Raw genomic sequence first — 27,237 nt, forward strand, 5'->3', positions numbered from 1 at the left:
GTAACGGGCTCAAAATGCAGCAAAGGCAATTTAGGTTGCATTGTTAGGAAAACTTTTCTGCCTGTAAGAGAAGATAAGCATTGGACTGTATGGTGCACAGAGGCTGAGAATTTCTGTCTTTAATTTTAATGTGATTCCTGGGGCTTGTCACTGTAGTATATGTCACTAAGTGGTATGCCAATGGTGCACGGCATGGGGTCACCGCCGGCAAACTCCTTTTCCGAGGGACACGTGGCACAGTGTTTGAGTGAGGAAAAAAGAACCCAATTATAATTGGCAATTATTTGCAGAATTTTGAAATAAGCAGTGAATGTTTTATGATCCAGAAAAATCCCACTTTCTCAAGCGAATTGGTAATGAAAGTATTCTTAAATTTCACAAAGTTTCTTTGCGTTGAAACCGAGTGCAAATGTATTTAGTTCAGAAAAGTTACAGACGCAGCAAAATGGGCAAATATTACAATCATACAAAGCTGTTTTTAAGTGATTTGTATTGGAAATACAGCTCCCTCATTTGAAGTCATAGAATCATAGAATCATAGAATCACCAAGGTTGGAAAAGACCTAAAAGATCATCCAGTCCAACCGTTCACCGTCATCCTCAGAAGGGGAAAAACTTATTGTTTCAACCTAATTTGTTTTTACTAATCTATAGCTGATAGTGTTGATATTACCTGGTATTTAAAAATAGTCCTAGCTTTGGAAAACAAGGAAATTAAACTAAAAATAAGTGAATTTGTTATCTTTTTTCCTGCAAAAATTTTCTCTGCCGGAAAAAATGGTTCAAAACATCTTCCAGTATAATTTTGAATGTCCGCCAAACAGTAGAGTTATTTGCCAAACGTTTTTATGCAGCATTCCCGCTGAGACTCTGTCTCTCAGAAAACAAATTGGTGAAATTAACTTTTCTTATCAGTCTATGGGATTCGAGAGAAGCAAGGTTGTCTGCCAACACATAGTGGAAAGAAACACTATTAGCTAAGTTGTCTGGTTTCGAGCTTTCTTCCCTCCACCCTCGTCTTGGCCAGGAAACACTTACACGAAGGACTGTGCAGAGGAGGGGAAGAAACTGTGTTTTGAAGAAGTTTCCAGATAATGTGGGTCTTTACAGTATGTCATTTATCTTTCTTTTACTTTCCTTTTTATTTTTTAAGAGCTGACATAGAAAGTTTCATTTTTTTCCTGGAGCAATTTTTCCACCCTATCTTTCATAACTTTCTCCCTCTGTTCCTGGCTCCGGGCACAGTGCACGGGTCTCTACTGAGCAAGAATGCACCAACAGCTTGCTGTGCACCGCTGTCAGGCTGCGTGTGTGTGTCGGGGTGCTTCTGTCTGTGCGAAGGACTGCGTTCTCTTATTTGTCAGAAAGAGATCTTCTGTTTTAGCCAAAAGATACCGCAAAGATATCCAGTGGGAAAGGGGTATTTCAATAAAGGCTGAAAAATAAGCATGCAGTGTTTGTAAATGATTTGCATGAATGTTGCAAGTTGAGCTTGAAAAGCATCTGTATCAACAATAAATGTGTTTTGTGCCCATTTATGGGATGAGGTTATTGGTGCTGTTGAGGTAGTGAGGTGATGGTGTGGCTTGGTCCAGCCAGAGTCTGGCATCCATGCAGTGTTCAATAAGTATAGACATAAAATCCACAATTCTTCAGAGCCTAAAAGGGCAATTTCTGTGTGAAGCAGCTTGCTGAATGAAGTTGTTTCCAGCTCTGAACATGCTTTTATACTGGAGAGCACCAACTTCTTTATCTCATACAGCATTTCAATGCACTTTTTAATTAGAGATTGTAATGAATATTATTTTAATTTTAAATCTGTCAGTGTGTTGGGAAAAAAGAAAAAGAAAAAAAAAAAAAAAGCAGCAGACTGCTAAAATAAACCACAAAGAAATCAAACTAAAATGCTCAGCTCTGAAGTAGACACTGTGTGCCACCCGTTCTTCCTAGAAAAACACAGTTGCTGTTTGGATAGTGACTTCTATTCTTACAGTCCTGATATTTAGAAAGATGAAACAGAGCATTTCTTCTTCGTCCTGCAGGAGAGCTCATGAGTTGTTAACACAAACTTCCTCGCTCCTGGTGAGGTCCTGCAGATTCTGCACATTCCTCCCTGCAGGACAAGCGGACTTTCAGAAATCCGCACACAGCGACGCGCTGCCCTTTATCAGAAGCAGGCTGATGCTTCACTTTGGTGGATGTGTGTGAGCCCTTGATCTTTACATGTACATGGGAGTTCCACATATGTTTTTCTTTGAATGTTTTACAAAATGACAGACTGTCTGAAAATGCACGTAACCGTGCAAGAGTAAATTTTCCTAGCAGACTGGTAGCTGCGAGTGTGTCCTTCCCAGGAGCGTGGCACAGAACGACAGTAACTGGAATCATGAACGTCACTCAGCTGCGTATTTCCCTGTACCAAAATAATATGAATATTAAGATATTTGAGCTCGAGATTTCCCTGGCAATATCTACCAACTGTATGAAGCAGGCATACCAATTTCAGTACCTCTTTTATTAAATCTGTAGATTATCAAGCTGTAAAGGCTGGGGGTTTTATCAGTTTTATGTTTTTAGGGCATTTAGGAGTTGTGGAGTTGTGTCACCGGTGGTCAGATCATTTCATTTGTGGGAGTGTGTCATTTATCAGCTTCCAATGAAATCATACTTGCTCCTCGGCTGCAAGTTATAAAATCTACAGTCTTCATGTCCACAACTTTGTCCTCTGCTGCTTGCATTTGATAAAACCGATTTATTATTTTTGTAAGTCACATTAGCCAGTACGTATTTATTTATTTATTGTAGATTTATTCATCTCTGTTGAATAGCAGAAATTAAGAATAAGGATTTACCACAACACTTAGGTTTATTGTGTAATGCATGCACAAGTGTAATTCTATATATTTTTGAAGCTGGAACTTCACATTTTGGATTCTAACCTACAGATGCAATTTCTACTAATTGCAATAATTCAGAAGGATACACTCCATTTAGCTTTTGTGAAGTATTATTATTCTGATGGCATTTTAGACTGGAAATTTACCCACATGCTGTGCTCTGAAAGTACACCAAAAATTGTGTGCTGTTCATAGAACATCAGCAGTTTAATTGCTGAAAAATGTCCAAGTACATCCAGGAAAATTCATTTTCTTGCATTTTCTATTGCAGTCATTCAGGAATCCATTCAGAGATGTAGCTTAGGAGGGTGACATACATGGCTCATGAAGTAAAAATAATTGCTGAAAATCAATTATTATTTTTACCTTTCTTATATGTATCCTAAATCAACATGTGAACATGTTGGTTTGGTTTCTCTTTTAACTCTCATCCAATTGAATGTTTTCTTACAACCTTGAAGTTATGACACGATTCACTTGATGAACTCTGTGCCATCCATTCTTGTTCTTAGGCTGAAATTTTTCACGTAAAATTAAAAGAAAAATAAGAGATTGGATGGATGAGAAACAGATTGTTGTCTTGCAAAAACACAAATCAGATGTCCATTTGTTTCAGCATTTCACACAGTGAAAGCAAGCATGTAATCAGATATTTCCCCCCTCTTGCTCTCCTCTGCTCTTCTCCTCTTGCTGCTGTGATTCAGGTCCTCATTTAACAAGCAGGTAATGCCTGCATGGCTGTGAGGCCATTTCCTGAGCCTCACACAAAGATCACATCCTTGGACTTTTATGGGGGTTGGTGGTTCTGCATCCCATGTAGCAAATTCTAGGCAACGTTACAAAGGTGATACATATATTAATGCGTGCTCTTTTAGTCTGTGGGGATTGAAAACCAGCCACAGGAAGGAGGATAGCTGATGAAATGCATTTCTTTTTTAGAGCAAGGAGTTCTATTTATTTATCATATTTTCTTGGTGAATTTTGTTTCTGTCAAGATTGATTTTTCCTTTCAAACTGTAAGTTCAACAAGCATGCATTAATGGTACATTTTTGAGAAGTGCATACAATATAACAGGCATCATCGTGTTGTGAGACAGAATGAAGTTAACACTTGGGATCATTGCAAAAAGAGTGAATAGATGCTTTCAAGAGATTTTTTTTTTTTTTTAACCCTCTGCTAATAAATCTAATTGAAAGGGAAAATGGATCACTGTGAGATATAGCAGGCAGTGGAGCTCCCTGACTGACACAACTGTAACTACCAACCAATACACCCACGATTTGTGGAAATAATCACTTTGGAGAGCCTAAAGTTTTCCCAGAGTCGATCTCAGCCGAAGAATTATTTATTTTTTTTTCCCACAACTTACCCAGAATCTGTATGGTTTCAAAGAACAGGGAACACTCCTGGAGTGCTGTGAATCCTTTGATGTTGCAGAGGCAGCTGAGTCAATTCAGCGCTGATTGGGCCATTTAACCCCACAGCCCAGCCTGGTATGGCCAGCTCTGCCTCTGCCGTGTTTCTTTCAGGTTCGTGGGGCAGAATGCAAAGCAAAACTTTCAATATAGCCCAAAAGCACTGAATGTGATGCTGCTGCACTTCCCCCGACGGAAAATGTGTGTGAGGAAACAGTGTGCTTGAGCACAGCCAAAGTGGAGGTTCAGACAAAGGAAAAATAAATGTCAAGTTCTATGCCAAAGCTTCGTTTAGCTACTTCAGAGTTGTGTGTTCCTAGCTCATCCTCTTACAAAGTGGATTGGTAACACACAGCTGGAACTGTAGTGGGAGCTCAAGAAAATCATCTTCATATCGTGTCAGTATCTCACTGTCCAGGGTTCCTTAGCGTCCAGTAACCGCACTGTGAGCGTGTGGTGAGACAAGTGTTACCGGGTGTGCAAAATTTGGATTTCCTGATTTGATGATTTGCTGTGTATTTACTTTTATTATTAATTTAATCCAGAAGTTCTCCCTATGTGAAGACCTACCATACGTGTTAGTTTTCACTGTGGTGGCAGCAAATAAATGCTTTCAGGGAAAACGTTTGTGGAAATGGGAATACAATTAGCCCTTTTAAATCATACTCCATTAAGTATGGGAAATAGCAGGACTGCAAGTTATATTTTGACTTCTGTCTAAAACAAGACCTGTTGCATTTTCAAGATAACAGCTTATCATAACTAACCATTTTCAGCTTTAAAACCGTAGTGTTCCAGACTGACAAAAATAGTGTAACATCTGTCTCCATGAATTAAATCTGATTTGCGTTGGGTAAACAAACATTGAAGACTCTTGGCAGTTGTCTTTCTTCTATCCCTTGCTGCTGGTTTGTCCAAATAAACAACTTCAGAGATCTTCTGTGTGTCTTACCAGTTAAGATGGCATTGTACCCATCATGAGGCTCTTCTGAGATTGATGTGCAGGGGTTGCTGTTTCTCACTAGATGATAGTTCGTTCTTTAATTCTACGACCATGCTTGCCACAAGCGGTTTGCTAATTTCGGGACTGCATAGGTTCTTCTTTATTGACAAAATTGAGTAATTGCAATCCCAGTAATATCAGTCATGACACACTGCCCTGTGGGCACTGCTCAGAGATTGCAAGGAGTTTTACATCTCTGAGAAGTCTCATTTCAGGACACAGATTGTGGCCCCAGACTCACAAACTTGATAGCATATGCTACAAGCGTATAGTGCCTGACTGTTGTATTTCATGACTTCAAGATGCCCTGCAGGTAGATGTTTTCTGCTCAGAAGGAGATAAGTGGTACATGCAAAGTTCAAAATCAGATCTTCTGCACATGTGTGAAGTATTACATGCCAACATATGTACAGGAATTGCAATCAGACCTGCTCACTATCCGAGTGATGAAGAGCTCTCTGCCCCACGTATCATTTATCTGGCCAAGAGTTAACTCTGAACTGAGCGTGGGTCTTCCAAACGATGGAACTCTGCTTTGATGCTGAGCTCAACAAAATTATTTAGAGGCTGTTCTGACTTCCATGAGACAAAATTATGTGCCATATCACTCATAAATCTAAGTTCACAAAAGAGAAGAAAATAAAGGCTATTTTTTTGATTGTTCTCAAGGGTTGGGCTTTTTTGCCTGGTTTGTCAATAGCAGTTGCTGTCTTTATAACTTGCTGAATTCAGAAAGCAAAGAATCAGCTTAGTTTTATTCTGAAGAGAGCAGCCAAGGAATTAATAATAACAGAAAATCTGGATTCTGTACTGATGGAGGAGAGCTCAGAATTAAGACTTGGACTGACCTGTCCAAGAACAGCACAGAGGACAGTGGCATGGAAATGTGAGCTGAAAACTCGTATGCTGGCGTGGGCTTCATGCTTCTCTAATGCTTCACCTGCATAGTTGGTCGTAAGTGCTAAAGCAATGCATCTTGACCTTGTTCTAAGGCTCAGTGAAGACTCCATGGAACTATTCAGCTTTAAAGCCTTTGCTAACCACGTGAAGACTCTTATTTGGCTGCACATCCGTGAAGCACATGTACTGCTGCATTAAAATCTCAAGTGCCTGTGGTTTCACAGCACATTCGTGCCAGGGCTGGAGAAAGGAATCCTCTCAACAAGTAATTCTTTCAGCTACCAGTTACACCTCTTCACTGACTACAGTTTCATATTCAGCCATCTAATGTAAGCCAAATATATACACAGTGTCCTTATTGCTATGTAAGATGCTCACATTGATCATCTGTATGAAAATATTCCAAGCATTACACGACCTGAAACCTTTACTTTTGCTCTCATCTTACTTCTGGATCATTGTAAATTTTCAGAATATTGACATGAGATGCACACTCATAAATGTCAGATTCATTCATTTGGCAGGGCAATGGCAATCTCACTTTCAGTATTTCAAGCTTGATTTTTCATTTATTTTAGCATGAAGATTTTGTATTGATTACCACGGGTTGCACACTCGTTCTGTGCACAGCTTTTCTTTCCTGCACAATGTCACTAAAGGAAATCATTTAACTGCTGAGCCATTGTTCTATCTGATAGGTAAAAGTGAGAAAATTTACTCCAAATAGATAGAGGTTTTCATTGGATGGTGTCAGTGGCTGTACTGCATTCACAGAGGACTTTCTTTTTTGCTATTGCAGAGACAGAAGTGTTTACATGAAACTGGTGATTTGCTTTGAGTTCTGTTTTGTTTGCGTCACTTCATTTATCTGAGATAAAATACAGTTAATACAGGAACACAGAAAGGGAAAAGAGATTATAGAGTAATGTCTGAATTGTATAGGTTAGTAAAGCAGCACAGTGTTATAAAGGCTCCCATGGTTTGTATGTGTGGTGGAAGACAATAATTATTTAGAATATACTTCAATATGCCTGTGTGGTGCCCAGCATTGTAAATGTAAGATTCTGGTGAAAGGTAATTTTGCCAAGTCCTTTAAGAACTCTTACAGGTAATCATCTGAGCTGTAAGTAAGGAGTCTCAGCTCTGGTTTTGGAATTATGTCAATCAAGTGTACCATACATGGTCATTTTAGCTCATTGCATAGTTTAAGCAAAAGGTTCTGATATGGCAGAAAAGTTCATATTCATATACCATAATTCTTATTTCTTGAATTTAAGACAAGGATTGTTTTTATTCTGAGTAACACAGTTTTTATTGACTTCTTTGTTTCCTCAAATACAGATCTGCAGGCTGCAGCGTCACCTATCAGCAGGAAACTACCAGCTGAGTCTGTTCTCAAACCAGCCTGTGATGTTTGTATCTCCCACCAGCCAGCCACCCTGCAAAAAGCTGATGGAGCTTATAGAGCTGTCAGGAGGAAAAATATGTAAGGCCCTACGTCAGGCAAAAATCTGCATAGGAAAATACCCAGGGAAGAAGTACCAGGAAATAAAATGTTTATCAGAAAAATGGATTTTAGGTAAGATGGAATCACAGAATCGCAGAATGGCCCAGGTTGGAAGGGACCTCAAGGATCATGAATCTCCAGCCCCCCTCCACAGGCAGGGCCACCAACCTCCCCATTTAATGCTAGACCAGGCTGCACTATCCTTCATATACGCTAGACTTCAACACATATAAAACATTCGGGGATATGTATTCAAAAATTGGCTGTAAAGAGTTTACTAAACAGAGGTTTTGGAGAGAAGGAAGCGAAAGCACTGTTACCAGCAGGCTCCCAGGAAGACTGTCTGCGTGGCGAGGACTTTCTGTTAAAACTAACACTACTTTATGATGATCCTGCTAAACACCATTGTAATTTTACCAAGAAACAATTTAATCCAAAGATTTTCAAATTTATCTTGTATGTGACTGCTTCATTTAGAACAAACTAGAAATGGGAAAACTCCGTGCAGAATTACTTTAAAAGGCACATATGCCGATGAGCTGCATGGAGCTGGATGGGCCAAGCTGAGCCCATCGGGGGAGCTGAAAAACTGTGTATCCCTGTGTATGCAGGGAGTCTCACACATCAGATAAAGGACTGAATTCTTTGTGCCTTTCACAGATTTCTCAGATTCTGTTGCATTCTGACATGTGCTCTGTATAATTGCTGTATTCTGCCCACGCAGACGGATTTGACACGATCAATCTGCTGAACTTGTAAAACATAAGTGTTTCTATATAATACCTTACCAGGTACAGGTCCTTGAAACCTAGCCCCTTTCTCAGTAACATAATCATAGAATAATAAAAGCAATGACAGCCTGTCCCTACAAATTGTCATCTTAATCAAATAAATCAAGCCAAATCTGAAGTTTTGTCTTATCTCTGACACCTCAGTGTTACGATCCAGTACGTTTGTGGTTTTGTGCTGCAAGCACCAACTGCCAATAGATTCACTCAAAGGTGACCACAACAAAAAGCCAATAGGTAAATAATGCTGCACCTTTGTTAAACTTAAGCAAATTGTGTTTGCACTATTATCATCTGACTGCATTTACTTTTTCGTCTTTCTCTGTCTGTTTTAGATCAGAAATTGCTCTGAAATACATTACTGCTTTACAATCTGTTTCTTGTGCACTTGATCTCAAACAATCCTGCCTTTTTATTTCTTCTAGATTCAATCACTCAGCATACAGTATGTCCTATGGAAAACTACATTTTTCAGCTGTGAGCTAACTCAAGAGCTTCCATATGGCTGTAAGGAAACAAGCCCACTTTGGCCTCAACAGCTAAGCTGTGAATAAAATTTCTAAGAGAATGCTAACTTCGTATTTATAAAAATGTTTTTATATTTTTATTATTTCTGAAAATGATGATTTTTGTTTCCTTTTAATAAAGTTCTTTGATAAAAGTCATCATGCTTCCATTTATTTGTTGAAGAACCTTTGGACCTAAATGTTGAGTGAGTCATTACTCACTGGGAGGAAGTGGAAAGATGCTTCCCAGTGCCTAAGTGGATTTGATCCCGTTAAGGTGCAGGTAACTGTTTGTGCTGTATGTGCACTGAGCGTGTGCTGGAGCTAGCTTTGGTGTAGTCAGCAGGAGCTGTGCTGCCAGAGAATGGATTCCATAGGGTCCCACTTGGACAGCTGCAGTCCCATGCTGCTGTGTTTTTATGAATCATAGAACGGCCTGGGTTGACAAGGACCACAGGGATCATCTAGTTTCACCCCCCTGCTATGTGCAGGGTCACCAACCGCCACAGTGGCTGCCCAGAGCCACATCCAGCCTTGAATTCCTCCAGGGCTGGGGCATCCACAACCTCCTTGGGCAGACACACACCTCCCATTGTAAAGTTCTAAATTATATTTTCAAAAAATAATTGAAACTCAGTAAATATGCTGAGGTGCCTTTAAATGCCTCACATCCAGGCTGAAACTGTGAACAGCTACTGACTCTGAGTCAGATGAATTAAGGCAGCACATACATCATGCATACACTATTGAAAATCACATATCACTAAATACTTCGGGGATGTTTGAAAAATGTATACAAGTGTCCTAACAATTAAAATTCTCTTCAATCTGTATATTTGTTTTCAATAGGTGTAAAGATTTGGATATAAATTATGTTGTGATGCGTGTTTAGCTATGAAGGCACAACTTTCTTTAAATATTTACACGATCCATCACAATAATGTATCATCGTTGCAGAGAATAATGTGTTATCTGGTAAGTTAATGGCAGCTCATAACACATGCCTTCCAAACTCCATGCTCCCCAGAGTACTGTCAAACAATGGAAAACGTGCAGTGAAGATAATGATTTCAAATGAATATTATGGAACCACCAAAGTACGATGATTTATAAATATTGCCGTTCTATTGCGTTGCTTCTTGGACCTGGAATGGAATTGCAATGCACCTTTCCTTTAAACTTGAGGGCTATCCAGGTTTTTTTCTTCAGAGGTTCAGCAGCGTCTGGGTGACAGGCTGTTCAGTCCCAGATTAGCAAAGATGCTCTGTAAATACGTTATACATTACCCATTTTACACATCATAAACGTATAACAAAAGTTTCCCACAATAATGGGAAAACTCCGAGTTAAGATTATATTAGGGAGAATTAAACTGACTTTATTTTCAGAAATACCGAGCAGCTGCAATTCAAAAAGATGAGATCTTGTTTTCAAATATCCAAGTAATGCAGAGCTTGTTTTAGATACAAACTGGGAAATATAATTAATTTGGGTCTTTTACTTGCTTGCTGTTCTGACACGCACATTCTTAACAGTGTCTTACCTCAGAAAAAAATATGTTTGATACCAGAATTAATGATCAGGTTCCTTTGCAAATCCGACTGCTTAAAATTGAAACTATTTACCTAAAGACTGCAGAGCACTGGCAACACGGTATCACTCTTCACCCTTGACCTTATGAGCCCCTTTATTAAGAAATCTGTTGCCAAGGCCTGTAGACCAAAATAGAAATACTTAAATAAGTTGTGACATGTGAACATACGGTTCCCAGTAAGTAACAGAACCATTTGTTTGAATTATATTGCTTAACTTTGAGTATTACGACCTCCTAGTTTATTTTGCAGTCATTTCCTAAGTGTACTACACATAGAAATCTGTCACTATTAATTTATACAATGTAACATTCCAAATTGGTTTTCTCATAAATCTTCTTAAGATGAATCTCAACTATTTAAATTGTAAATTCTTGGATCAACATGTTGATCTTTATTAGTCACACGTGTAACAGACTTGACTGTAAAAAGTCTAATATACTTTTGTTTTAACTAAAATGTTTCAATCTATCAGTTGAGATAATTTCCACTTACATTGACATGATTTGCTAGATATCCCTGTGTCTGTTGACTGCTCTTGCAATGTCTGTTTAGGCAAATGTAGCCAGCAGGAAATTAAATGCCTAATTTTGGTCTCGTGGTTGGTGAGAGAAGAGCTGTGCAGCCATATTGTCTGTTGGTTGGTAACAGGACACAACAAATGTAGGAGTGATTAGAATTTCAAAGACAAGCATGTTGTACAAGCAGCAAAATGAATTATAGACTCATAGAATGGCCTGGTTGAAAAGGACCACAACGATCATCTAGTTTCAACCCCTCTTCCATGGGCACAGCTGCCAACCAACAGACCAGGCTGCCCAGAGCCACATCCAGCCTGGCCTTGAATGCCTCCAGGGATGGGGCATCCACAGCCTCCTTGGGCAACCTGTTCCAGTGCGTCACCACCCTGTGTGTGAAAACCTTCCTCCTAATATCTAACCCAAACCTCCCGTCTCAGTTTAAGCGTTCATTTTCTATAGCCCGGAGCCTTTCACATGAGCAGCTTCTGATCTATTTACCTCAATGTGGATTCTTGAACACCTCAGCTCCGAAAGGGAGACGCACTTCTACTCCAGACCTCAGCAGAAGAGGCCAGTGCTGACTGTTCCTTACGTCAGCAAACTCCAGAGGGAGAATGATGAAAACTTGCCCAATGTTTCATTTGCCAGAAGAAATCAGCCAACCAAAATAAACTTGCACTTGATACCAAGCTCAAAAAGTACAATAAGCCAGAGGGAAAAAAAAAAAAAAAGAAAAAAAAGAAAAAAAAAAAAAAGAAAGAAAGAAAGAAAGAAAAAAGAAAAAAGAAAGGCACAAAACCCATCATCGTGGAATGGATTCACAGATAGTTCTGAGCTGACTGGCTTTCAGATCTTCCCAAAGCGCTATAGTTCGCTGATGTTCTGCCACAGCTCAGCCCTGCTGCACACTGCAGCACTGAACTCTATCAGGCTTGCCTTAGAAGCAAGCTGCTTTTTTGTTTTCAGTCAGGCTTTTCTATGGGGGAAAGGTTTTCTCAACCTCAGCCTTTTTTTTTTACCCTGCATGAGCGTCTTTGCCATTCACTTGTGGAAATGGCTTAGCTGCTATCTGTGCTTCTCAGGGCTCCCACACCCGGCCTATGCAACGTCTCCAACCAAATCACATTGCCACGATTAAAGAATCATCTTAGTTAGCTTATTTTGATGAGGAACCTGTTCAAACCAAAAATAAACAGAAAAAGCCAAAATAAGTATTATTCCTTCCTGAGATTTACGTTGGCTGAGTTTTTCTCCTTTCTCTGTTTTTGTGATCAGTTCTAGATTGCAACTGCATTTAGGATGCATACATGGAGTGAGTAAAAACAGTACATTCACAGCGATCCTGGCTTATGAACCATCTGGTGTTGGTCATTAAAACACACCTTGCTGAGCTACTTTTATGCTTCTGGAAGATTTCCTGATCCATCCATGGGCAGCTTTTTTGGGGTTGTTAGTTTTTAAGTAATAATAGCCAGCAAAAATTATTGCATCACTTGAATTTCAGTTTGCAGTTCCACCATAAGAAGCTTCTGTTCTATTAATTGATCTGTATAAAAGATAGCTTAGGCACAAATGTATTATGTAGGAAAGTGTTAACAGTACATTTAGTCCTGGCATATACATTGCTCTTTTTTTCCCTTTTTTTTTTTTTTTAACTTTTTTTCAATATTTTTTTTTTTTTTTACTGATTTTTAATCATTTATTGTTATTACTCTTACTATTATTATTGGTGTAGCGTCTAATCAACTTAGAAGCTTTAGAGTTCCTGAAACTGTATTTCTGTCATTTGTAGAGCATAAGATAAATGTATCCAAGAACCAATATCTAGAAAACTGATTAAACCATTTTTTTCCTCAAGAGCAACTCACAGCCCCAAGGAAAAAAAAATATATATATATATATTCACTCTGACTGGAAACTGGAAAGCATGAAAACTGTGTCTGTGCCAGCGGTCTGACTTCTTTAATGACAGATCTAATAAGAGAAAGCCAAATGACCGCAGTTCTAATGCATTAGATTTTTATTCCCGATCTCCTTTTATTGCTGTTTTTCAGAATCAGCTCTTTGCATGACACGACCAAATGGAGGACTGTGGAAGAGCATCGCCCCCGCTGCAGCATGGAGCAGCAGCTCAGGGCACGATGGTTTCAAACTGCCAGTGCTAATAGATAACAGCTGCTGCTGGGCTTCTCAGCACCAGTGCCTGCTTTTGCTCTGAGTTAGCAAAGCAATGTTTCTCTTCTGCTGACACAGGTATGGAACAAACCTCCAGGCACCACAGAGCAGCTCAGGCTCCTGTGCAGAGCTGAGGTATTGATGGGCAGCTGCCAGATATAAGGTAAGGTAGGAGTGCAGGTTTCTTTGAGCTGAATAAATCAACCTCTCTCAGAGGGACCCTCAGCAGCTGGGGCCCACTGCTGGGGATGGAGCCCTCCTAGCTTATGAGACCTGAACCTTCACACGACTTCTTCCATCCCAGCCCATCTCGTTTGCCTTGTAGCTTCTGTTCCTAAAGCACCTAATCTACCACCAGAGACAGAGCTGTCCCTTGGAGGTCATTTCCCGAGGAGATTTATCAATGACCAGAGTGCTTTCCATGTTGTTTTCCAATCTATAGGAATTCTGCAGTTACAGGTGTTGGTGCAGATGTTGGTACTGCTGGTCCAGACAGGCTTGGAGTTTGTTTCTTCCTTTTTCGTGGCAGATTTAATGGAGTTACACAGCTATGGCTTATCAGAGAGAAAAAAAAATAGGTCTTTGGGGAGGAGTGTGCAGAGGGAGCTGGTTTCAAAATACTGTCGCTTGACCTGATCTTTTAATATCAGCCCCAGCAACTGGAGCTGAAACTTGGAAACTCGTCAGTAAGGAGATACTTTCTGCCATACATGGGTGTCTTTTACGACTGTGCTTTCTCAAAACCATGGATAATTAAAGATATATGCTTTCAAAGTTGCAGGAGATAGCTTTTCACTGAGAGTTGTTACAAAGATGACCTCGCATGTAAGTTACAATGCAGGATATTTAAACACAAAAATCAAAATAATGCAGAATAGAGCACAGAGTGAATGAAGAAGAAATAGCCTTATCAAAATGGAACAACAGAGCTCACCTCTAGGCAGAGCTTTTGCATTATAGAGTGACTGGGCTTCATCTTTTCTACTTCCACCTTGTTCCAAAAGAACTATTTCATGCATAGTGCCTACAGATCCCATAGCGTTGTGTCAGTCAAGTTCATAAAGTACATTCTGTTTGACTTGATGCTCTTATACAAAGCATAAAAGTTTTCCTCAGCCAGGCTCCTGCATTTTAATGGAAACAAGGTTTTATCCTTTCTTCTCTGTCAGAACTCTGGCCAGGCCCAGAATTACAGTTTTCATCTTACCCGCTGTTATCTTTCCCTCAAACAGCACCTGCAGTATCAGCTCTCAGCTACCAAACTCCTGTTCCACATATAATTTGTGCTGTTCTCTGCTCTGTGCTGTCTTCCCTATTTTAGTCTCTGCTTGTTTCATTCTAGTTCATCAAAAAACCTTGCTCTTTTCCAAATTCCACCCCATTAGTCCCACACTTCCTCCCAGCTCTGACATCTATTTTTTGATTCCCATTTTTGATTCACTAGAATTTACCATTCTTGAGCACTGAATCTTCTGTGTATTAATAACTACTTTCATACTTCTGTTTCCTTTTTCTTGTTACCATAGGAATACATTCTGCAGTCCTTCATCCTCTCCGTGTCTTGCTTCAAAGTACACTGTCTCTTCAGGTAGTACACTGCAAACACATGATTATGGCTGGCCAGGTAAAAAGCTGTACCCTGAGCTTCTAACAGGCTAAGAACTCTATGTGAAGCATTCAGATGTTATTATTCTATTCCATCCCTCTTGTTCATCTGCCTCCTTTACACATTCCCAGATGAAGCTCTCAACCTAACTTATTTGTCTGGTAGTGGACAAGTGGCTGGGACCATCAGACTTTGCCATGAAGATGGAAGAAGAATCATGATAGAGGAGATTCTTACTGTCTCGAGGTAGGACACAGGATATGTAGTTTGCAAAGCCCTTTGCCTACTTTCAACAAACAGCAAATACTGAAACATTATTTCAGAAAGGCTGTGTAGACATCGACCATGTGCAACATATAATATGCTTAAACCTTATTATTAATTTTCAGGCTTTTTTAGACTTAGGTAAGGCTGTTTTTTCCGTCAGTAATTATTAGTTGTTGACTTGTTTACAGGGGTGGGGAGAGGTAAAGGAAAGAGCACCATTTAGATTTTCTGCTCTGGAGGGACTCGTGCCAGCTCACCCACTCCAGAACCAGAACTCAGTATGGGAGTTCAATAGTCCTTGGGATTCAGAGAGGAGCCAAAGGTCGAGGTGAACTGTATCTACGCAGCATGGAAGATGACATGACTTTAAATGTTCTGTGCAGTAGGTGTAATTCCATCATCATGGCTAACCAAAACAACATCCAGAATTCTGCACTGTACTGTTTATATGTTGAGGGAACTCAGGGTTTTCAATTAAAGGTTTCAGTTTAAGAAATGTATAAATATGGACCTACTCTGATTATAGCCAAACAGGCCAATTCAAGTGAAAATCAAGACACTTGGAAACTGTGTTAAAAGCTTGCAGATACTTGACCTCTGTGAAGAGCCTGACTGACCATTCTGCCACTAGTAACACGCACTTAAAGAAATCTGGTGCTCCTCCTCCCTCCACTAATGACTGAATATTTCTGAATAACTTGAAATTCACACCCACTTGAAATGCTGACTTGGGAATACACTTTTTTGGATGCATACTTCATCGTATTTCAGGCCGTACACAAAGATAAGCGTTTTAGAAGTTTGAAAGCAGAGCATTTCCTCCTACAGAAGGGAATTTATATTTTCCCTGACATTGCCCAGGCAACACAGGCTTGAATCAAAAATTGACACTAAAAGCAGAGTTCTCTAGTCTGGGAATCAACTCTGTTATTTTATTCCCAGCTACGTTCAGTATCCTACTTGACGAAGAGAAGAATGTCCTTTATAGCAGCAGGGATGTTGAACATATTTGGATGACCTAAATAAAAGCTATTAGAGGGCATGAAGATACAAGTAAAAGAATCTGGAGTTACAGAATGATCCAAATTCAGATTCACTTTTCCCCAACATTATTAGGCCTTTTCTCCTTCAACACCTTCTCTTCCTTCTTCCCCTCTCCCTGCTCCTATGTTTGTGAGTTGTTTTTTTTAATATTCTGATATGAACAGTGGCATTTTGTCTACTATATATAAGAAAAAACATCGTATGAGAGACTGAAACCTACGATCTCTAAACAGTGCTCCCCTGAATAATATCAGAGCCCCTGAGCTATAGAATCAGATTTCCTCTTTTGTTGTCCCAGAAAATTTTTGTATATCTACAACAGCAGTGATGAGCCACAGACAAACCTGGAAGACAGAAAAATCTGATGAGAGATATGAGCTTGAATCTGCCCAGGTTAACAAGGACTTTAGGCCCATGTCTCCAGTTCTTTATGTCCTTATGAATGTTACTCATACCTGACATGCAATTGAGAGAATCTAAGATAAAAGCCCAGATGAGCAAGAAGTCAGCAGAAGCTGGAATATTCCTCGTAAAGGTTGTCTGAATATCCAGTGAGACTTCTCCAAGAGATTATCTTGAAGTTTTTCAGGAAATTACATCACCAATGAAGAGCGGTATGTTGCTCTGAAAGCTTTCTCTCATGCTTAAGTTAGATATTTAAAGTACCAGTAATCCAAAAGTTGTCTGCTAGAATAGTAGCATCTTCCTTTGCACTTCCAAGCAAGCATGCATGTAGTTTTATCTCTATCAAAAAGGATGCAATATGTTTTCAAAAGTCTTTGAAAGGGGCACCAAAATTAAACAGACAAAGTGATCTCTGTATGAGAAATGATTACATAGATAGGGATTCTCTTAACTGGAAAAGAGAATGCTGAGAGGAAGACGTTCTTCACTCAGCATATAATTGGTCTATTATACTGGAATTTAATGAATGCTAAAAAACTCTGCACGAATTTAAAAGGAGCAGGACACATTCAAATTGAAACAACCTGCCTCAGGAAGCTCTTGAGGTAAGAATTGTTGGAGGCTGAACAAGTCTGCTGAATGGCACAGTGGATGTCTCAGATTTGATGGGACTGATTCCAGGTGCGTGCTGGTCTTTTTGTAAAGATAAGCCAGGTAGCAATTATATGAGTTATCACACACCTTGCAAACTAGTTGGAAGTAATGACTTTGATGATCTACAACGTTGCAGAAATGCAACATCCTTCCTGATGATGAACCACCGCATCTAGTCAGGTCAGCAGACAAGATGTATGCTGCATGGGTGGCTACAGCACAGTCTGAGGAATCCTGTGACAGCTGCCTGTGGTGGTTTCCTCTGTAACTGTCACCCTGAGATAATGTAGGCTGAGTCTTACAAATAGTGCTTTGCCTAACCATCGTCCCACTAATCCTGGAGGTGGAAGTCAGCATCCAAACAGTCTGGGCAATGTTACATTTGCAGTTCCATCATTTCTGCATCAAATAAGAGGTGCTTTCTCTTTTCTGGAACTCCTCCTACACTGTTAAGAAACCCTGTCTTCCCACAAGGGCAGCACTCTTCATGGACCATGAAATGTGTATATAACCTCCAGAAAGCAGTCAGGTCTTCTTACTCCCTCTTTGCATGGATGCCATCAGCCATTCTTTGTGGCAAACAGTGCCCAGCAAAGCTTTCTTAATGAGGTTTTTCAGAACAGTTGCAAACCACTGGAAACAGTCCACACTGCTGCTGCAGCTACAGCTGTCCTGGGGAGAGCTGAACACAGCACATTGCTCTCACTGCATAGAGCTGCCAGCTGCAGAGCAGCAGTGGGCTGGGTAAAGTGCAACCCTGCAGTACAGCTAACAAGTCTCTGGCTGTGAAATCACTACAGGGGGCTTCTTCATTTTGCTGTTGTTCACTGGAATTGTGTTTCTTACAGCTGAGTTTCTATTGCTACACACTCATTGATTCAGTGCTCAAAATCAAGAAATCAGACTGAATGAACCAGCACTGGAAAGAATAGTATTTCCATCCACACTGTTTCTTAGTTATTTACGCATGAACCTTTCCAGTAATGGCTAGGAATCATTCAGTACTTGTAGTTGTACTTTGTTGTTCTTTCTGATGGCTTTCTAAGCCATTATCTTAGCAGCTAATGATAGCTATTGACTGATGCTGCTCCTTATGACTGAAATAATACTAGGATTCAAGGCAATTAATCAAAAGCAGTGTTTCAAATGTCTTTGGGAAACAAGCAAAGCCACACTTGATTTCAATTTGATAACTTCTTGGCAGAATTAGCTTCACTTATCGGGGTAAGAAATCTCTGCCTTTTGCAGGTCAGTGCTCTGCGCTGTCATAGTAAATGTAATTTGCTCACATCAGTCGCCTTATCTTTTCCCCAACTGTTATCTTAGCTGCTGGATTCTGTAAAACCAGTGATTCACAGTGATGATCGCCACTTTACTTTGTAGTAAAAAAAGCATAAGCATTCCTAAGCCAGCATCTAAATGCAGACTTCAAACTTCTAGCACAGAGAAAAAACGGTTATACGAATGTACAGTCTCAAGTACAGGGGTCTCCCAGGAAAACTGGATGGTACAAATTGAGTGTGGGAAAATGCCAAGAGCTTCAGGTCATGGCTGACATTTAAACTCAACACCTCTGCTTCTGCATTGCTATTACTGGTAGTCAGTGACGTAAAACACTGCTTTGCTGTGGTTTTGATGCTGAGATAACTTCTACAATGAGGTACTGAATACAGCTATATTTGCGGACTTAATAAACTCTGCAGAACATCGATATGGGCACCAAGTTATACCCACATTAGAAGTCCTCTTTTGAAGCAAGTTCTGATAGCTGCCTCTTTAGTAATGTACTCCATCCCATTATTATTGTAAGCTTCCAAAAGAAACAAGTGAAGTGATTTTCCTCTCTTCACATTTAATTTCTGCTGCACCAGAGAGGCTCAGAGTGCTTCCTCTTTGGCCATTGCCTGTGGTCCTTTTAATAAAGGTTCAGGCCAACATCTGAGCTGGCTCAGCACAGGCCCTGCCAGTGGGCTGATCCTGAAAAACAGACTGGTGGTCTGGACTTCAACTTATTTTCACTACTGTTTTTAACTACACTGAGGTACACTTTTTTCTATTTTATCGAGAAAAGAAATCAGCTCAGTTCCTGATGAATTTGAGGATTGGAAAAGAGGAGAACATTGCAACAGGAGAAATAAATTTGAAAAATCCTTTTAAGAACACCCAGCACTGTCTTAGGTAATGCTTAAGAAATATGCATATGGCTGCTAATAAGGCTGTAAATGGCTGCATTACTACCAATAAAAGAAACCATCTGGTAGGTCTGCCTATTAAATCATAGATTTGTCTGCAGCCTTTTAGTCCTGTGTTTTCTTGCTGCAGGAGGTTGCTTAATCGCTAAGGTAATGATGGCAGTGTTAATAAGATGATTTATGAAGTAATCAAAATGCCAGTCGTGATACGTTAGATCCTAAACTCGAATCATGCTCAATTTGGGCTTTAACGGTGCCAAACCAACTTTGGCCAAACTCTGACATGCAGTAACAGCATGGTACATCCAGTCAAGGCATTGTAGTTTTCTTCTTTCAACAGTGAAAGCCAAGTTCTGATCTGGGGAGGTTATTCTGCATGTAATTACAACATAATTGCAAAGCCTGTTATATCTGAAGGAGGGGTAGATAAAAAAAGGATGCCTTCCTTCAAAAGGCATTTTTTGCCCCAGGAAACCTCTTTGTCCACCCCACTGTGGGTCCCTACAGAAATGCAGTCGAGTTAGGGTAATGAGGGTAAGATAAAAGAATAATGCAGGCAGTTTGTACCTGCATGTATCCACACATGTTATTATTTACAGATATTGTAGGCACAGACTAAGGCAATATAGACACCCAAAGCAAATATGGTTGTCCCAGGGGCTGGAAAGATCAGAGACAGCACTAGCAAGGGGGAAAAAAATAAAAATTAAGAGTTTGTCACCCACTTGTTTGGCAGAATGGTCATGCCACTAATGCAGCAGCAATTTGCTGATCCTAAAAACGTGGCAAATTGCAAACAGTACAAGGTTAAAGACACATGCAAAGATCTCAGCATTAAGCTTTCACTGCAGGACATTTTGGCTTAGAGGAAAAATAGTGATCCAGTTTGTAAAGTAGCAATAATAATGCCATAGGGCAATTTTTTCACTATAGTTGTTGAAACGTTTAGTAAAACCCTTTAGAAGACAACTCCCTGAAAGAGAAAATTTCACAGCAAACACTACCAAATGTGACTGTCCCCTGCTAAGGGTGGGTGGCACTGAATTAATTCACAACCGTGAATTAAGATCTGGGGACAGTGCAGGACACTGTGAGCATCCGACCCCTGGAGGTGTTCAAGACCACGTTGAGCAGCCTGACCTAGTGAGTGGCAGCCCTGTCCAAGGCAGGGGATTGGAACTGGGTAGGCTGTAAGGTCTTCTCCAACCCCATTCTGTGATTCTACGATTATGTATCTCAACTTCAGTTGCTCTTGGTTTCCATAAGCCTCACCCAGTTCTGACCCAGTGTCCAAACCACCATTTGATACAACCAGTGGGTAAAAAGCATATGCGACTTCTTCAATCAGATTTCTGGCTTCACCCTTTAAACCCAAGAATAGCTATAAATAGTTTGTAAATGTCTGGGATTTCCACAGCCTAAGTGCGGCTATAAATAGTTCTAAACATTTTCCCACTTCATGCTTTTGAAAAGAACATTCTCCACTTCCTTTCTTGGAGGGCCCCAGGGAACAGCGCTAGATCGCAGCTCAGAAAATAATGTATATGGGGAGAACTCAGCAAAACAGAGCTAATGAAGCTGCTGCTAACAGCAGCTCTCCGATTAATTGTGCTCAAGGAAAGGGTCAACATTCTCTTCATGTTCTCGTCGCAACCCGGGATGCTCAAGGAGGCCATTTGCGGTGCGTCTCAGTCCGCAGAGCCTGTGAGGGCATTGCGGGCTGTTTGTTTATGCAGGAATCCGTCGTTTTCCAGCCTCACGAGCGATGGCAAGATTTATTCGTATTTACTTGAAGTACGTGTGTGTTCAGCGCTGGGTAATTTAAACACCGAGGCAGAACGCGACCCTTCGGCTTATTTTTACGCACGACTTCGGCTCCCTCACGGAGACGCCGGTCTGATTGGAAGCCCTCAGGGCGAGGCGGGAACGCCGCGGCGAGACCCGGCTCCGCGGGCCGCTCCCTGAGGGCTGCACCGCACGGCGCCTCCGCGCCCCTCCCGCGCCGCCTGCACTGCACTGCGGCGCCCCCTGCTGGCGGGTCCTCGCCTCCGGGAGCGAGCGCCTTCGGGGAGGCGGAAAAAGGAGAAGTTTGACTTCACGGCTGAGGTCTTCATTTAAATAATTGCCTTTCATTTACTGCCTGTTGCCTCCTTGATGTGAAGAGATTTGAAGTTAGTGCTACAAAGGGTGATAAGAAATTATTTGCTCAGGGACCGCGGATCACATGATGGACAAATATTTGCAAGATGCAGCCACAGGGAATGGCTTCCACACAAAGAGTTCAGGAAGTTCAGACTGGTAGAACAGCTCACCCCAGACACATGGACCATTTCCTTTGCGTGGCCCGGAAAAAAATGTTCGAATCACAGAATCAATCATTTGAGTTGGGAAGGACCCTTAAAGATCATCTAGTCCAACTCCCCTGCAATGAACACAGACACCTACAGCTCTTTTAGGTTGCTCACAGCCCTGTCCAGCCTAACCTTGAGGATCTCCAAGGATGGAGCTTCCACTACCTCTCTGGGCAAGCTTTCTAGTGCCTCACCACCCCTATTGTAAAAAACTTCTTCCTTATATCCAGTCCAAATCTTCCCTCTTTCAGATGAAAATCATTTTCCCTTGTCCTGTCACAACAGACTTTGCTAAAAAGTCTATCCCCTTCTTTCTTATAGCCCCCCTTTAGACACTGAAAGGCCTGAACAGCTTCAGCTCTTTCAGCCCAACTTTGTATCTTTCCAAAACACAGTGTGCCTTCATGAGAGCATTTTATGCCTGACTTACATGTGTACAAATCTAGATGAGCAGTAATGAAAGACCAGATTCAAAACAAACATTTTTAAATTGAGCCTAGGAACTGGCAGGGATGCTGAGTTCCTAATATTAGATGGCAATGGCTTTTGTAAACAAAGAGCATGAGAAGAGAAAGTCCTAACCCCACAGGACCCGGGCAGCTCAGAGAACCTCCACAGTGTAAGGTGCAAGTGTGTGATGACAAAGACTGAGCGCACAATGAAATGGTTTTCAGGACAGATAAGGTCAAGCTGAGATGCCTCCAGGCATCTGAACTTGTTTTCTTTTGATGCTTTAGTTTTATATGTGTATCTGTGCTGTGGCAACAGTGAAGGCTCACTTCAGAAATGTCTCTTTTTTTCATTGACTCAGTTGTAGTTGGTCCAGATAAAAAGCTGTTGAAATAATGGAAAATTCCTTGTAACAGAGAGGATCTGACTGCTCATGGAGTCAGAGAGCTCTCGGCACAGCCATCCCTCAAAACACTGTTGAAGGCTGTGGAAGTTCCCTGTCACAGAGGTGACTGCAGTTTTTTCTTGGACCCTTTGCAGCCAAAATGTGGAAATACTAACAAACCTTTTTATCACAGATGATCCACCAAAAAGCAACAACTGGACCAGTGCACCATGGTCCTCTTACAACACTCCGTTCATCACAGATTATCTCTATATTAAGCTTAACTGTAAGAGAAAAATAAGCAGTGGCTCCATAGCTAACAATACAGTGTGAGCTTGATCTGTTGGTCAGGGAGAATAGACAGTGGTCAGCTCATACTCTCATTCACAGTGTTCTGTTTCAGAATTGAGAGGCCTGCAAGACCACTGAAACAATTCTGCTATTTTGATAACAGGAACAATAACCACAATTTTTGGAATGCAGCATTCCTCCCTCCTTGGAAACACCATTGAGAATGCAACAAGGATTACAGTTACTTGGGATAATCCCAGATATTTGTGTGAACTCAAAAAAAAAAAAAAAAAAAAAAAAAAAAAAAGGCATTTATGTTTCTCAGCATATTTTTGTCCTTATAGTCTTAGTTTTCAATTGGGACTCCTTTGTTAGTAAGTATTCATTTTAAGAGCCATAATATGAGGAGCCTGGTCCCTGAAGCAGCAATTTCATTCATCTTCTTTTCATGCAGGGTTTTACCTTTGCCTGTCCCTATCTCTGTAGAGTATAATGCAATTCACTCTAATGTATTCAACCCAAAAATCTGCTCCTATTTGGTATGGAGCAAGGTCGCACAGAACCCCAAAGCCAAGCATGTGATTTACAAGCCAAATTAATATGCTGGGAGGGGTTGGTTCAAGGAGAACATTCAGCACTATTTTAGGTAACCTCTAATCTGCAGCTGAATGTGGAAATAAGCTGAGCTAGGAAGGAGTTAAATGATCAAGCTAAAATGTTATTTAAATATAATGAATTAAAAGCTCCAGCCTAGCTGCAAAGAATAAAAAAAAGGGCACAAGCTTGGCAATGTTCCTAAGGCAGTAAAAGCAGTGTTCAGAGAGAAGGAAATCTTTGTCTGAATGCAAAAAAGGAAACTCAAATTGGCAAAATGGAGCAAGGAAAATGTATCTGGGTGATAGCAAGCTGGGAGAATACAAATTTCCCTCAACACAAGGAGAATCTCCACAAACATTTTTGTATGGCCACTGTCAAAGCTCTCATAGTGCAGTCAAGGTGAAACCCCAGAAATTTCATAGCCTATTTTTAAACCATCATTGAATTTTTAATTCTTTCTGTCACATCTCACTCTCTTGTTTTCCATTCTGAAGGAGAAAGCTCATTTACTTCTTCCTCATTTCTCTGTGTTATAAGAAATGCTGCCTTACAACTGAAATACACTTCCATGGGTGCCAATGGGGCTTTTGATGATTATTTCAGTAAAAGAGGTACATGGTCACCAGCCTTCCTGGGAAATCTGCAGGAAGTGGAAAGGAACCTTAATCTCTTTCCTCTTCAAATGCATGTATTATGTCTCTACATCCAGGTGAAGCTGGTCCATCTTGGGTCCAGTACTCTTCAACATTTTCTTCAATGACCTGGACAGCAGGATTGAATGCACCTTCAAAAAGTCTGCTGGTAACACTAAGTTCAATGGCACAATTGATACAACAAAAGGAAGGGATACCATCCTAAGGGACCTGGACAAGTGTGAAAGTGAGCCCATGGGAACCTAAAGAGTTTCAAATGCAAGGTTTTGTACTTGGGCTGGAGCAATCCCAGATATGTGTACAGACTAGGAGAAGAACTCGATGAGAGAAGCCCTGTGGAGAACAACTGGGGGGTTCTGGTGGACAAAAAGCTTGATGCAACCCAACAGAGTGTTCTCACAGCCCAGAAGATAACTGTATCTGGGCTGCATCAAAATAGGGGTGGCCAGCTCTACTCTGCCCTACTTGAGGCTCCATCTGGAGTACTGTGTTCAAGCCTGGGGCCCCCAGCACAATGGGGGATGCAGAGCTGTTGGAGCAGTTCCAGAGGAGGGCCACAAAGATGATCAGAGTGCTGGAGCACCTCTCCTATGAAGACGGGAGGAGGGAGCTGGGCTTGATCTGTCTGGAGAAGAGAAGACTCTGGGGAGACCTCATTACAGCCTCCCAGAACTTAAGGGGAGATTATAAACAGGAGGAAGTCTGTCTTTTTACACAGTCTTATAGTGATAGGATAAAGGGGGATAACCTTAACTAAAAGGGGAGATTTAGATTAGCTATTAGAAGAAAATTCTTTTCTTAGAGGGTGATGAGGCACAGGTTGCCCAGACAAGTTGTGTTTGCCCTATCCATGGAGGCATTCAAGGCCAGCTTAGATGGGCCCTGAGCAGCCTGATCTAGTAGGTGGCAGCTCTGCCCATTACAGTGGGTTGGAACGAGATGACTTTTAAGATGTTTTCCAACCCAAGTCATTCTATGATTATATGATTAGCTAGAGGTGTGAGAATACACCGAGGTGGTCTGAGTGCCATGGTACGTGGTGTGAGTGCCGTGGTATGAGGAGCGGTCCCACCTCCTTCTCACAACAAACATAATACCGTATGGCATGATTACCCTTTTTATCTTTTTGATGGGTTAGTTTTCTGTGGAACTGGGTTCAGCTTGTGGTCAGACAACATCTGAATCCTCCATCAGGAAGTGCAGTGTACTCATTCCATCCAGCTGCATCAAATGAGATATAAAGTGTAAACGTCTTATGAGAAAGATATGTTCAGAGGCTTCAACACTAGGCCTTGAAGGACTCCAGTGAGTTTTTATGGGATGCAATTAATTAGATTGTTCAGCACCCCTTTTCTCAAACTGTAAGCCTGCCTTTGAAAATCAAGTGGGGAAAATTAATTCGGTTTCTTGGAGGCCTGTATTGCTTCAGAATGCATTCTTCCTCCCACCTTGCCTTACAATGACAAAGTCTCAGCTGAAGACTGGAGGAGGATGTGTGCTACTCTGGAGCTACAAAGTCCTCTAAAGCCACTAGACTGAGTAGGCTGGATGGAGAGCCCTATCAGTCAGCATGGTAGCTGACAGGACAACCCACCCCACTCCACAGACCCTGTGGAATGGTTTTTCTGTGATTTCACTTTGCCTTACACGGCCTTGCCACCCAGTTCACAGCATGGCTGGCACAGAATTGCAGAATGAAAAAGACGGAAGTATCTTTGGACGTCATGGGTCCAACATCTGCTCAATCTCAATAATAATTGAGCTACAGCAAAACTAATCACTTCCTGTAGTTCTCTTCTCTCTGAGAAGAAAATTAAAGCTTCATCCCAGCTGGGAGTAAAGGGACATTCCTCCCCCACTGTGAATACAATAAAAACGTGTCATGGTACTTCTAAGGAAACTCCATTTAAAATGATTGTCTCTGTTGAACTGCCTGTAAGGAAAGACCCCAAAATAACCCAGTGAACATCCAGTTCAATTCATCATTGTTGTTTGTGACCAATGCCAAACACATCCGAGAAAAGGCCGTTACTTGCATAAATTCCTGCAATCGTATGAACAAGGAGAAATGTCTTCCTGGCCTGGTCTTTGGCCAACGATACATTAATAGCCTTTGTAATTTTCTTTTTGGTACTGTAACCACAGAGATCTACATTGAAATAACTAGGACATTGGAGATTCCCTAAATGTGTTCCCATGAGAGAGGAGTTTGTAGTTAAGTTTTCAGATCTCTGGTAAATTGCTCAGGCAGAAATTTAATGCCATTATTCTTTGCAGTAGCAGGAAGAAAGAAATCACCAGATAATACTGGAAATTGATTCCTCCAATTGGTAATGTGATATTACATGACCTGCTGATACTTCTTACTGCCTTTCTATTTTCAAAGAAAAGTGGATGAGTGATTCCTATCTACTGCTCTGATAGTGATGGAGGAAACAATTTGGAAATTATCAGCTTTTATACGTATATGCTTATTTCTCCTGTAATGGAAGGATGGAAGTTTAACTGTGTTCAGCACTTTTACAGCAAGTTTTTTTTACGAATCTAACTTTAGTTTTACAGGACTAAGTTCTGTGTAACTAAGGAGTACGCTTGAGCTGCATGGGAAATGTCTTGTTTTTAATGAGTTGCCAACTTAATGACCTGTGGGATTTCAAAGTTCCTTTTTGGTTTTAAAGGAAATGATTAATATATATTCTGTCTTTAATTATGGTGCTATAATTCCATTCCAAAAGGAATTCCATTCATTCTTTTCTTTGTTTAAGTGTTTTACATTTATGAATGTTAGATAATATATTCTTATAAAAGGTATGTCTCTAAAAGAGATGGATAATATTATCCACTTTCAAAATGAAGATTGATGACAATAATGGTGTTCCTCACTTTTGAGGCAGAATATTTGGATTCTTACTTTAAAAAGTATATGCACGTTGTTTAAAAGATTGCTTGATTAAAATAATGTAGATTTATATGGAACTAAATGACATGGCTTCAAATATCTATTGATGTAATACCATCCCATATTTTTTACAATAAC

The 27,237-nt window shown here is 40.7% G+C and overlaps 2 protein-coding genes across 5 annotated transcripts in view; both read left to right on the top strand.

Annotated features, from left to right (window-relative positions):
- MCPH1 (microcephalin 1) overlaps nt 1-9,130 on the top strand; it is a 120,999-nt gene extending 111,869 nt beyond the window's left edge. For 2 of the 4 annotated variants that reach the window (XM_052697465.1, XM_052697475.1), the window contains exon 13: nt 7,558-9,130. In XM_052697465.1, coding sequence (XP_052553425.1) covers nt 7,558-7,956 — 399 coding nt within the window. In that variant the 3' untranslated portion in view covers nt 7,957-9,130. The remainder of the gene's footprint in view (nt 1-7,557) is intronic. The other 2 variants (XR_008209935.1, XM_052697484.1) reach the window with 2 other exon arrangements.
- TMEM14A (transmembrane protein 14A) overlaps nt 1-27,237 on the top strand; it is a 199,077-nt gene that overhangs the window by 63,212 nt on the left and 108,628 nt on the right. The window lies entirely within an intron of this gene.

The sequence above is a fragment of the Tympanuchus pallidicinctus genome, unplaced genomic scaffold (genome assembly GCF_026119805.1).
Source record: "Tympanuchus pallidicinctus isolate F22 unplaced genomic scaffold, pur_lepc_1.0 scaffold1, whole genome shotgun sequence".
NCBI classification, from domain to species: Eukaryota; Metazoa; Chordata; class Aves; order Galliformes; family Phasianidae; genus Tympanuchus; species Tympanuchus pallidicinctus.